Source organism: Tachysurus fulvidraco, chromosome 9 (assembly GCF_022655615.1).
Source record: "Tachysurus fulvidraco isolate hzauxx_2018 chromosome 9, HZAU_PFXX_2.0, whole genome shotgun sequence".
Lineage (NCBI taxonomy): Eukaryota > Metazoa > Chordata > Actinopteri > Siluriformes > Bagridae > Tachysurus > Tachysurus fulvidraco.
This window is the reverse complement of record NC_062526.1, coordinates 12,881,502-12,894,793: the sequence shown is the minus strand read 5'-3', so window position 1 is coordinate 12,894,793 and position 13,292 is coordinate 12,881,502. Positions and strand designations below refer to the sequence as shown.

General features: G+C 38.9%; 1 protein-coding gene across 8 annotated transcripts in view; it reads left to right on the top strand.

Moving 5' to 3' along the window:
* Positions 1–13,292, top strand: part of mctp1a (multiple C2 domains, transmembrane 1a) — a 138,768-nt gene that overhangs the window by 70,857 nt on the left and 54,619 nt on the right. For 6 of the 8 annotated variants that reach the window (XM_027145755.2, XM_047818069.1, XM_047818074.1 and 3 more), the window contains exons 6-9: positions 148–186; positions 5,337–5,501; positions 7,098–7,228; positions 9,153–9,339. In XM_027145755.2, coding sequence (XP_027001556.1) covers positions 148–186; positions 5,337–5,501; positions 7,098–7,228; positions 9,153–9,339 — 522 coding nt within the window. The remainder of the gene's footprint in view (positions 1–147; positions 187–5,336; positions 5,502–7,097; positions 7,229–9,152; positions 9,340–13,292) is intronic. The other 2 variants (XM_047818073.1, XM_047818070.1) reach the window with 1 other exon arrangement.

Below are 13,292 nucleotides of genomic sequence, written 5' to 3'. Positions count from 1 at the left end.
CAGGATGTCATAATGCTCTCAAAATAGAGCTTCCTCATTTCACTGTACTCCTTTAAAGCTTAACTAATCTCACATTTTTAGCTCTAACAAGCTCATCACACTGGGGGTGGTGATAGTGGCAATGTAACTGCTTTGTCTCATTTACAGACCATGCTTTTGAGAAGGAGCTGGAAAAGATCCAGTAAGGTAATAACAGCATGACACAGCTTGTGCCGAAGTCCTTCCTTCCCTGAGTCTGCAGTGCTCTGCCTCTGACTGAATGGGGCGTCTGCACCTTCCTCCTTCTCCTCCGCCAGTCAGCCCTAATCACTTTAATTTCCATGTTGCACTCTTTATTTTCTACAGCTTGCAATATACAGCTTTTTTATAGCGTCACCTGGTGGATGCATTTGAGAGTGCAGTAGAGATTTGTCTAAAGTCCAGGTCCTGCTGTCACTTGACTGTCCTGGACATGTGCTTTATCTAACACTTCAACAGATAGATCATAGGCTGAAGTTTTTATGTTAGTAAAGGATTTATGGATTAATAGGCTATATAAATATAATATTAAAAATTTGGTTAAAAATGAACATTAAAATGGATTCATACTCTACACTGCGTATTGCAGCAACTAAGAAAATAAAGCTGATCTTTTTCTTTTTTTTGATTATTTCCAGATCATTTGGTTTCATTTTGTTGCAAAGCTAAGCTGTTTTTTCTTGAAGATGATGGTGTGTGTTGAAATATAATGCATAGTATATGTTGTTATTAATGCACATTCATTTGCACTATCGAAAGCAGACAAGTACATGTGCAGTAGCAGTGACTTTTAAAGGATTTGGACTTCGGTTTCTTTGGCAAGAGAAGCATTTGTTGATAATATTTGTGTAATATTTAAATAGTTATTATTAAACTTTCTCCTGTTATCGTTTGTGTAAAATATTTATCTAAATTGTGAATTTCCATTTTAAAATCTTGCAAAAAAACAAAAAAAAACAAAAAAAAAACTAATCTTCCAGAACTAATTAAAAAAAGACAGGAAAATGAGCATTCACCACAATCAGGTTTAAAGAGAGTAGGAGAGGTAATAATATCAGCAGCTGTGTGGTCAGAGACTGTGGGAACATTCAGCTGAATGGTGGAATTTTTAAAAGTGATTCTGTGATACTTGGTAAACTAAGAAAAAAAACATGACAGCACACTTTTGTATGAGAAATCTATTGTGTAATGTTCATATTCTGACCATTTCTTTGTTGAGAAGGAGAGTGCAGCAGAACCGCAGTAAAACAAACAAACAAACAAACAAATAAATAAATAAATAGTGTATTTAAGCATTTTATAGTGATCTATTTATTTATAATTAAAAACTTTTATTATTATCCTCACCATTAACATGTCTTGTGCAGTGTCAGATTTGACATTTTGTTTGTGTGAGACCTCTCAGAATAATTATTCACTCAATAAATTGATTTGAGGCTTTTAGGGACTGTCTGTTAATATTGGAGTGGAGTGGAGATCAGATGTCTCTCGGCTCCGGCCTACAGTAGCTTTACCCGGGGACTGAAAAGCTGCTCTTTGGTGTGTTTTGATAACTGATCAACATTTGCTTGCATTATAAACGTTTTGTGGTTCAAAAGTCTGGCAGGTCTGCTAGTAAAATAAAACCACTGATAAATGTCACTAGGTATCATGGCAATATAATCTCATAATAATGGATAATAATTTTGTTTTATCACACAAGCCTAGTTTACACTCATTCAGTATACTGTTACAGATCCAAGATATACAGTAGGGTCTCTCTCTCTCTCTTTGTATACAGTATCTCACAGAAGTGAGTACACCCCTCACATTTATGTAAATATTTTCTTATATCTTATCATAGCTTGTATAACAGTGTAAATTTTCCCCTCAAACTAACTCAACACACAGCCATTAATGTCTAGACCGCTGGCCACAAAGGTGAGTAAACCCCTAAGTGAAAATGACCAAATTGGGACCAAAGTGTCAATATTTTATGTGGCCACCATTATTTTCCAGCACTGCCTTAACCCTCTTGGGAATGGAGTTCACCAGAGCATCACAGGTTGCCACTGGAGTCCTCTTCCACTCGTCCATGACAACATCACGGAGTTAGTGGATGTTAGAGACCTTGTGCAGTGGTCATCTTGGAAGCGTGTTCAGGGTCGTTATCATGTTGGAATACTCCCCTGAGGCCCAGTCTCTGAAGGGAGGGGATCATGCTCTGCTTTAGTATGTCACCGTACATGTTGGCATTCATGGTTCCCTCAATGAACTGTAGCTCCCCAGACCCGGCAGCACTCATGCAGCCGCAGACCATGACACTCCTGCCACCATGCTTGACTGTAGGCAAGACACACTTCCCTTTGTACTCAGCTGGTTGCCATCGCACACGCTTGACACCATCTGAACCAAATAAGTTTATCTTGGTCTCATCAGACCACAGGACATGGTTCCAGTAATCCATGGGGAAGTCGTGGCCTAATGGTTAGAAAGTTTGACTCCTAACCCTAAGGTTGTGGGTTCGAGTCTCGGGCTGGCCACGATTAAGGTGCCCTTGGGCAAGGCACCGAACCCCCCCCAACTGCTCCCTGGGTGCCACAGCATAAATGGCTACACACTGCTCCGGGTGTGTGTTCACGGTGTGTGTGTGTTCAATGCTGTATTTGTGCACTTTGGATGGGTTAAATGCAGAGAACGAATTCTGAGTATGGGTCACCGTACTTAGCTGTATGTCACGTCACTTTAGTCTGCTTGTCTTCAGCAAACTGTTTGCAGGCTTTCTTGTGCATCATCTTTAGAAGAGGCTTCCTTCTGCCATGCAGACCAATTTGATGCAGTGTGCATTTTCACTTAGGTGTGTACTCACTTTTGTGGCCAGCAGTTTTGACATTAATGGCTGTGTGTTAGTTATTTTGAGGGAACAGCAAACTTACACTGTTATACAAGCTGTACACTCACTACTTTACATTTCTACTAGCAAAGTGTCATTTCTTCAGTGTTGTCACATGAAAAGATATAATAAAATATTTACAAAAATGTGAGGGGTGTACTCACTTCTGTGAGATACTATATATAAAACACCTGAATATTATTGCAATATACCTTTTAGTCATTTTAGTCAAATCCCTGCTCAGTTACTAAGTACTTCCACATGAAGTAAAGAGACCATGACACTAAAAAAGAATCGCATGGTGTCCTGCAGGTTAGAGGTGTGTTACTTGTTACCTGTGCTTGGGGATTGAAAAAGGCTCAGGAGGGCTTGCTTTTTCGCTCTCATGCAAATATAATACGTTTCCAATAAAATGTAGTGCAGCTCCATTAAGAAATTCAATTAACTCTATTAACTTCAGTGGGCACAAATGAGGTAGCTTGAGTTTGCAGATTAAGCTCATTTTACACCAGAAGAGAAGCTGCTGTAATGTGACACGTTATATCCTCTACATTTTTCACTTCACACCAGATCACATCTCTCACAAGCAGCATTCAGTTCAACACTACGTTCTTTAAAAAAAAGTTACCCTACTGACTGACAGGCTTTTAATTACAAACATGCACCATCACCATCAGGATGATCACGTAAATTATACATTTAAACATTTTAGCACTTATAATTCTTTGATTTTCACAAGGTTTAGACTTCAACACAGTTATTGCAGGCCGACTGGCTGAAACATTTCACCTCTTAGGGCCTCATAAAAATAATCAACTCTGAGAAATAATAAATAATCAACTGTAATGTATAAATGAAATATTTTTAGGTATAAAATGTGTTTATGCTTTACACTGTATATTGCAATAACTAAGAAAGTAAAGCTATTCCTTCTTTTTCTTTTGCTATTTTAATTACTGTGGCATGCAAAGCTGAGCTTCTTGTTTCATGAAGATAATTTATACATGTTTACATTTAAAATTTGATTTCTTTCCATCTTTTACATTGTGCTATAAGTTGATGGACCATCACAGATGTTGTGCTGTGAATGGACAAGCATGCGCTCATCTGGGGCTTGACTCTGTGTAACTGCATGTATCTGTGTTCAAATGAGTGTCCTTGATGTTGATAAAGAAAATGTGTCTTTTTGTTCATGTTCAGTATTTAGACCTTGAAATGTAGCTTTAGACACTAATTAATGTGAACTGAATTTTCTCTGCTCACCAGCTGTGTGCTAGCCTATTGTCTTGCACTGCGGTAAACTACCTCCTAGTTAAAGCCTCACCCAAATTTTTGGAAAGGAATACAAACATAAAAGTTTGTCTTCACCATATGAGTAACGACACCCTGCTGAAACCAGTCTTTGAAGCTCCAAACTGGGCCATGTTGGGTGGGTCTCGGGAATACTGGAACACTACTAACGCTAACTACATCCACACCTCTCCCTTCACTCCTGGGTGCCTGTGTATCTATTTATACACCCCATCTCTCTTTCAAGAAGTGCAAATGCTGTAAATGGTGCACTCAGCAAACCAAGCAAGATTTGTAATTATGATGCAGCTCTGAAATTAAGACGTTCACTCTAACCTTAATATCAGCACACGGGAAAGCGAAGGCTGTGAGATTCTCTAAAGTAACGCTAATGTTAGCACAGCCAGCTCATCTGCTCCTAATTTAAATTCAGCTCCTTTTTTTTTTTTTTTTTTTTTTTTTTTACTAAAAAACATGTTTTATTTTTTTGATTATGAATGTCTGCCTCAATTTGAACGACAATCATTTCAACACAAATACTTTTAATTGCAACCTTCAGCAGTTTTTGGGCGCAATTAGTACTGCAGAAGATCCGATTCTGCGTTCCGAAATTTTGCTTTTGGCACGATGCTTTCTGGCTACTGGAGTGAAACTAATACAGATTGGGAATTTACAGAGGCTCAGCTAGAGTCAGCAAGTTAAAGCGCTTAATATCTGGAGAGAAAGGCATTAGCTGCTTGCTCTCATCATCAAAGCTGTGCGTTTTCCAGGGAAGTGTTTGTACAGTTTAATGAAATGCACTTCAAACAAATACCATGGTAATGAGGCCTCCAAATTAGGCACAGGAACTGAGACTTCTTTGTTTTATATAAATGTGTTTGATTAATAATTCCTGATTTCAACTTTTCCAAATAGAGCAGTAGACAGCTCAGTTAGGACAATTTTGGACAGAAAGGCAGGACGTCTTTAATACCAGTGTGCAACAGAAACATGTTTGAGGTGCTAGCGTTGGAACTGTTGGTTGTTGTTATGCCGGTGTGTGTCTTGTGTGTCTGTATCTGCTTAATGAATGAACATCTCACTTCTTGTAGAACCAGAGTTCTATAATCCTGACTGTGTGTGTATTCATATATCTGTGTGTGTGTTTAATTGGCAGTGCCAGAGTCTGAGGTTATCAGATGTCCACAGGAAAGCCCAGCTGTGGAGAGGTATTGTCAGCATCAGTTTAATCGAGGGTCGCAACCTCCAACCAATGGATGCTAACGGCTTGAGTGACCCGTACATCAAATTCAGGATGGGCCACCAGAAGTACAAAAGCAAGGTATTATTGGATTGAAAAACGTTTCTGATATAAAATACTGACTGGATAAATGCAAGTCTGTATACAAAGGGGATATTAATACTTTTTATATAAAAATTTAACTTTTAACTAAAAACATGGAGATCTCTGTGTGAACACACACGGTACAAGCTTCGGCGTCAGCAGTGTTGTGCCTGATGATCTTCAGAATGATGTCAATACCTACAGTACTTGGAATAAAGGCGAGAGAAAAAAGTGCTATGACATGAACTAAGTAATACATTTTGCTAATTTCTCCTCTGTGTGAAGAGACTTTTGACCATGTAATCATGAGTTTTATTTTTGCAAAAGTTTGATTTTTGACTGGAAAATGAAAATTTGCCTGTTTTACAATAAAACAAACAAAAAAGATCTGTTCTGTGACCGATAAAATCAGTATTGTCAATTCAACTGCTAACAGAATGAGCAAATGAACAGTAGCTTTTCATTAATAACTGATGAGTATATAACTATAATCATGCCATTTTCCCCAGTGAACCATTTAATGGGTTTCACAGCAAGGGGACACATAATTACCTCTTTTGTATGGGTTATTTCAGAAAATTGTAAAAAAAAAAAAAAAAAACCTAGCATATTTAAAAGTTGCTGATATTTTCCTGGCTTCTACCGATTTTTTGATCCAGCCCACAAGACACTGACTTAATGTAACAGGTCTGACACTCCTGCTCCAGAACAGTAAGAAAGTGAACTAAGAAAGGTTTGTGACAGTTTATATTTAAAAAGAGAAGTTTAACATCCAGACTTTCCCAGCATTTGGCAGACACCCTTATACGGAGCAACTTACATTTAATAACTGAGGGCTAAGGGCATTGCTCAGGGGCCCAGCTGTGGCAGTTTGGTGGACCTGGGATTCAAACTCACAATCTTCTGATCTTTAGTCCAACACCTTAACCACTAAGCTACCACATCCCCTTGTCCCCTTGTACCACATCCCCTTGTCCCCATGGACACTGTTTGATATTAACTGTGAGACTACTGCAGTCTTAATAACTAAGACACTCAATTTTCATAAAGCACTCATTTAATGTCGTATTAGAATCTGATACTGAGTACTGAATAAAACTCAGATTTGATTAATAGGTATTTGATTTCATACTTAATCTGTTAATACTTAAGTACTTTAATACTTAATTAATAGTGGGCAAGCTGTAATTGTAATATAATGTAAAGAAAACAAGACAGTGTTTAACTGTCAGAGCTTAAATATTAGATTTCTTTGAGTTAACAAATGAAATAAATAACAAAAATAACAAAATAAAACTTTAAGGTCTTAAACCCACGTTAACTGTGATTTTGCTTAAGCTCACACACATTGCTGTCAGTTATGTTTAATTAATTAAGGATGCAAATCATGATCAGGATTAAAATATGATTCATTGTGCAGCTGCTCTGTCAGTTTCATATAATGAAGGCAGATTAAAATTGTATCTGTTGTATGTGTTCATGTAAACCAGACTCACAGTTAAACGTTCTTTTTAATTTGTATGCTTTGTTCTCTTAAAAGCACATTCTGTCCTCAAACAAACTTACATCTTTTTTTTGTCATTTCTTTTCTAGACAATACACAAATCGCTGAACCCTCAGTGGAGAGAACAGTTTGATTTTCATTTGTATGAAGAGGAAGGTGGCTTTATAGACATCACAGTGTGGGACAGAGACGCGGCCAAGAAAGACGACTTTATGGGCAGGTTTGTCATGTCTGCGTTTATTAGGTGGTTTTCACTTGTGGTCTGTGGCCTAAATCTGAGTGTGATTGTTCCCAGTGGCACACACACATACACACACTCACACACACACACACACACACACACACACACACACACACACACACACACACACACACACACACACACACACACACAGCACAGTCTCACATCTCATACCTTGATTCTTAGTCCACATTGCCAATGTGTTATGAGAAGCGTGCTCTGTTTCAGACTAAACTGGCAGCTTGAAAGCGCCTTACACTGCACTTTTATTATGTAACCAATAGCATACACAGACCAGGTGGTTAGTTACATTCAGCTGATTCAGCAGTGACTCAGTTTGCTGTCCTGCAGTCACTACCATATCAGTAACTAGCAAAATCGCATTATGTGTCTGATACAAACACACCAACAGATGGTCCGTTTTCTTTTCTTTTTTTTTTTTTTGCTTTTATTCCCCTTTAAATAATTTATGTTTCTTTGTATCCTTTTCATCTTATGCACTTCATTTTTTGAGGGTGTAGACCTCAGTAAAATTCTACTGTCTTCACAGATGTGAGCAACATGAATGTTTTTGAAGGTTATAGTTATCACCAAATATTAGAAGATTTCTGGAGTCTGCAGTTTGCTGGAGTTTTCTAGCCACTTAAAAATAAAGCCTTAATGGTGTCTAGTCATGCCAAAATATGATGCTTTTACAGATTTTACAGGTTTGACTCCAGAGAAAGCATCAAAATTTATAGATTTTATAGAGCATCCATTTAGGAGATGCATTTTCCTGCTGATAAAACTGTCAGAGCAGCTGTTAAATATGGTACAGGGAAAATGAGGGTGTGAGAAGGCATAAGTAAATTTACCTACAGACATTTTTAAAAACAATAAATTGCAGAATTATGAATGCTATTTTCATGAACTGCGTGAAAGCATTTTTTAATACAGGCTGATACAGATTGATCTTATATAGAAACTTAACAGAGATAATTCAGTAAGCTGTAAACTGAGTGATTCTAGTGCATGGCAGTTTTAAGATGCAGTAATATGGTTCTACACGCACCCTGCCTCTAACCCTGACAATCGAACCTAAAGTTTGAGAGACAAGAGAGCTAATGGCTACAGAAGTGGGGAATGAGGTGGCAGAATTGACTGATTTGCGTGTTTTCTCTGCACTCCACCTTGTGCACGATTGCCATTCACAGACATGCTGCGTATAAATGGGTTTGCTTGTCATTCTGGTAATTGGCTGCTCCCAACTTCCTTAAATACTCATTTTCTCCAGGCCCTCTCTCTGGATTACCCGGTCTGTTACTGATGTTCCCATTACGTTTTCCGTTACACACACTCACACACTGTGGCCTGCCAGGTCAGGCGCTTATGTAGGACTGTGAGTGTTGGTAGTGTGATCATGGGGATTTCACTCCTGGAGTTTGTAAAAAGTCTCGATTTGACTGAGATTACTTTAAACTTGTTTTATTTAAGCTGTCTTAAATTTGGATTTTATCCCCCAGTACATTCCTTAAACCAAACATGTGTCCTGTCATGTCTTACTTTCTCGAAGCTATTAAACTTTAGTTTCTCCAGTGTTTAGTTTAACAGCGTAAAAAGCACTATATTTAATCAAATGGAACACAGTGCAATGTGCACTGTATATATCCTTCCTACTATCAGGGCATGTGCTTTCATGTACAGAAGATGCTTTCATGTACAATGTTTTAGCCTGTTCAGATGCCACGTTTCAGGTTGAATGTAGTAATATATATTGTATAAAGCTTTTCATGTTAACACATATTATATTGTGGTATTGTAACGTGACTCAGGCTGCTCGTATTTGTGTTGACGATAATGACATTAATGATATTAATGTGTGTGTGTGTGTGTGTGTGTGTGTGTGTGTGTGTGTGTGTGCCAGGTGTCAGGTGGACCTCTCAGTCCTGTCTAAGGAGTGCACACACAAGCTGGACTTGCCCCTGGAGGAGGGTGAGGGCATGCTGGTGCTGCTGGTCACTCTCACCGCTTCAGCCGCTGTCTCCATCTCAGACCTTTCTGTCAACATGCTTGATGACCCGCACGAGAGGAGAGAGATTCTACACAGATATGTAAGTGGAAGTAAAGAAGCTCTGCTGATAATGCAGATGAATTTTAAGTTCACAGAATATTTGAGCCTGTATTACTATAGCAGGTTAACACATTAATAATTACAGGAGCATGAAAACATGATATATTTTTAATTCAATTGCTGTGTGACACAACAGGAGTACGGAATATGGATGTTGGCAGTGCTAATTTGGTTCTTAAAATAAAAGGAATAAAAAAATAGTCATAAGGGATCAAATGTGTGTCCTTTTGGAAAAATAATAAGTGATATGCTGTGGACCAAATCGAAGTTACTGTTGTCAGCTCAAAGTGTTTTATTCCTCTTATACCAGCATTTCCACTGCAATTTGTCAACATTAGCAATTTGATAAATTTTTATTAATAAATGATGTACTTTTATTCCATTTGTAGTTACATTGTGGATGGTCTGAATAAACAAGTGAAGACCAAAAGATAAGCAGGAAAATGCAGAGTACATACAAAAAACAATATCTAGAAAACAGAGGTTCTCCAAAAATATATATATATAAAGCTTGTTACATATTAAACTAACTCATAAATATGAACCTGTGTTTTGTCTTATAGCCCGCAGCACTGTCAGCTGCTGTAACAGAAAAATCATCAACACTTAACCAGTCAGTTTTGGGAATTCAACAGATAGAAGGATGTAAATGAATGCTATATATCCATAAAAATTTTTCAGAATCTTCCTCGCTATTTAGATATATTGTTCTATATATTCTGCTTGTGGGTTGAACTGTGTCCCTGTTGGCGCCGAGTTCTCAGACCTGGCAGCACCTCAATGATGTGACCTCCTTTTCAAAGGCGCTCAACCTCTGGGGGCCGCAGATTGGTTCAAGCCTGGAGAGCCTTGGGCCTCTTTGCTCTCTGAAGAGAGGGATGAGGAGAGGAGAGGAGTGCGAGAGAGGGAGAAGGAGAGGAGTTGATTGGGGTAGAGAGTGTCACAGGAGAGGGGGAGAAACAGTGCTGTGACAGGCTCTTTTGAGGCTGGGTTTGCTGTTGAAAGGCCGGGACTGAAAGGGCCTACTGTCCTGTGTGAGGGCCTTTGGCCCTCTGTGGCCCCAGGGCCCTGTAGCCCTCCAGCCTGTACAATAGTGTCAGCCTGTTGCTTTGTCTTTGGCCTGTTAACCCTTTGCTCGCTGCCATTTGCGGCACTCTGCCACCTCTTTACATGCCAAAAGCAGGGGACAGAGTTGAAATAAAAAGAGGGCACATCACGCTGCTAACCGCCTCTGATGCATCTGCTCTTGGGTATAATGGCACACATGAAGCCCTTGAATATTTCAGCTTAAAGGCTCTGTCACACAGTTGCTTTCACAAGGCCACTATAATCCTCTAGCTAGGTATTCTAGCTACTGTCTGATGGAGAGCATGGGAAACATTTTCTACTCTAAAACCGATTTGTTTTATATGTTGTGTCTGATTGCTGGTGGAAATGGAAATGTTTCTTGGGCCAAACGGCAGGTGGCTGACCCACATTACTTAATATAAAAGGCTAGCAGTTGCGCACTAAACACCTCCGCAGTGTACTTACGCACCCACAGGGGGGAGCTCTTAGACCGATAATGGTGGAATAATCCAGCTCTCTTGAAGAATAGGAGAGAGAGAGACAGGACATGGGTGAGGAGCTGGGGAGGGGTAGGTGTGCAAAATGAAAAGAAAAGCTATTTCACCTTTTCGTTTTTCCCCCTCCCACCCCGGTAAAGGATAGACGTTTTTACTCCCTCATTCCCATTCTTGCACTCGGTTTTCTCCCCCTTTCTCATCCTCCCACCCTCTCTCACTGCATCTACGCATTCATTAGCACCCTAGCCTGCAGTCTGATGGGGAGATATGCTGGGCTAGTGATGGGAGGGAGGACAGTGGATTTAAAATAGGGACTTTAATTTGTCCCCCACTATTAACATATTCCCTTTTCTCTGCTTGTCACTCATTCAGAGTAAGGAATTTAATAAAGATGTACCTTATCTAGTTGGGCAGATAACATGAAGTGCCGGTGTTAATGCTGCACAATGCTGCTTAAACAGATCTCTCTGTTTGGTTGTGGAGTATAACCGAAGGTACGGGGAGAGCTACGCTTCAAACGCTTTCCATTCTTCTATCACCATAAAATCAGATGCCATACGAATTAAAGTGCCTTAATGCAGCTGAACACAGAGCCATTGCTGATGCCTACTATGCAAAGAAAGCAGTTACAGTTGAGGAGAGGGGTGCGGGAGGTGGCGGTGGTAGGGGCATTTAGATGGAGAGACTGACGTGGATGGGGATGCTTTGAAGCCGCAGATGCTCTCTGCAGAAACTGTAGCCGTCTGCAACAGTCAAGGGGCTGCGGGGGGTTGGGGTGGCCACGCTAGTGCAAAACGCAATTAAATCTCTTAATGCAGCTTCGCCGTGGCTTCACGTACATCATTATAGTGGCAAAGGCATATCAGATGACTTTCAGCTGTTTGCATATGGTATGAGCGGGGCTGGGCGGCTGAGTGCCTCATCACCGTGTTTTAATGGCCTAGAAGCAGGATGAAGATGTCTGCTGCTAAAAGGCTTTCCACCTGTCATCCTGCAGTCATGTCACACCTCAGACGCTTTCATTTAGGGTTCAGTGAGAAACACAAACAGCACACCTGAGGATTCACTGAGAGACTGGAACTTCTTTATTGTTGAAACGGTTTCAATTTTGTTTGTGTAGAATTATTATTATTATTATTATTATTATTATTATTATTATTATTATTTGTTTGTTTGTTTGTTTGTTTGCTTATTTATTTATTTATTTATTTATTTATTTATTTATTGCTGTTTGGAATTTGAAGGCCATTATGTTTACAAAAAGGCATATAACGCCTTGCAATAATGACAGTTTAAGCTTTATAACAGATAAATGCACTTTTTAAAAAAGCAAAACAAAACATAGGAATTTTGTATGCCTTATTTTTAGGCTTCAAGAGCATTAACTAAATTAACACAAAATAATGAACAAAAAACGTTATTATTGAAAATCAGGATGGCTAGAAATAAAATTGCAGTTTGTTCATTGGTGAGACTTAAAAGTCATTTTTAAAATATTTGCATAACACAAATAAATACATAATTTATACATACATAAATAATAGATTTTTTATATATATATATGTATATATATTACATACAATCATAACTGAAGTTTTTTTGCATTTTTATTATTCTTATTCTTATTAATAATAATAATAATAATAATAATAATAATAATAATAATAATAATTTAAAAAAAAAACTATTACCAAACTTTAACCGTAGGATACATCCCATGGATCTTTATATGTGCTGTATTTTGTAGGTCTTGTGATTTTTTTTTTTTGCAGTATCACTCATCCCTGTACTGATACAAAAGGGTTTTAAGAACAAGCTTTTCTGCTCGAGGAAATTCCTGATAGAGCCTACAGTCTAAAAGCTGATCCAATAAGAAGATCCTGTATAAAAAAGATGACATATTTCCTGATATGTGTTTTTGCTGATAAGAGAAGGTGCAGCTTTGCTCCATGGCTGTTGTTGTAAGCAGACAGGAATTATGCATTTTAATAAGGGAAGGCGAGAGAGCGAGGGACTCACGTTTAATGGACGTTAATGGGCGTCAGGGCCAGGGTGACCTCTGCTCAAGTGGTAGCACCCAATTCCACACTCGTCCTGTCGCTCGCTTTAAAATCAGAGAGCGGACAAATGCACTGGAGTGTGTGTGTGTGTGTGAGAGAGAGAGAGAGAGAGAGAGAGAGAGAGAGAAGAGAGAAAGTAAAAGGAAAGAGCAAAGAAGGGAAAGTAGGAGTGAGGTGAGGGGGGGGAAGCTGTTAGCATTCCATTTTTATTATGACATTTCACAGTCATCCGATTTAATGTCCCCTGACCGGATTGTCCGGCAGGAGACGGTGGGCTTGAAATGTTATTTAGAGCATTGATAAAAGGT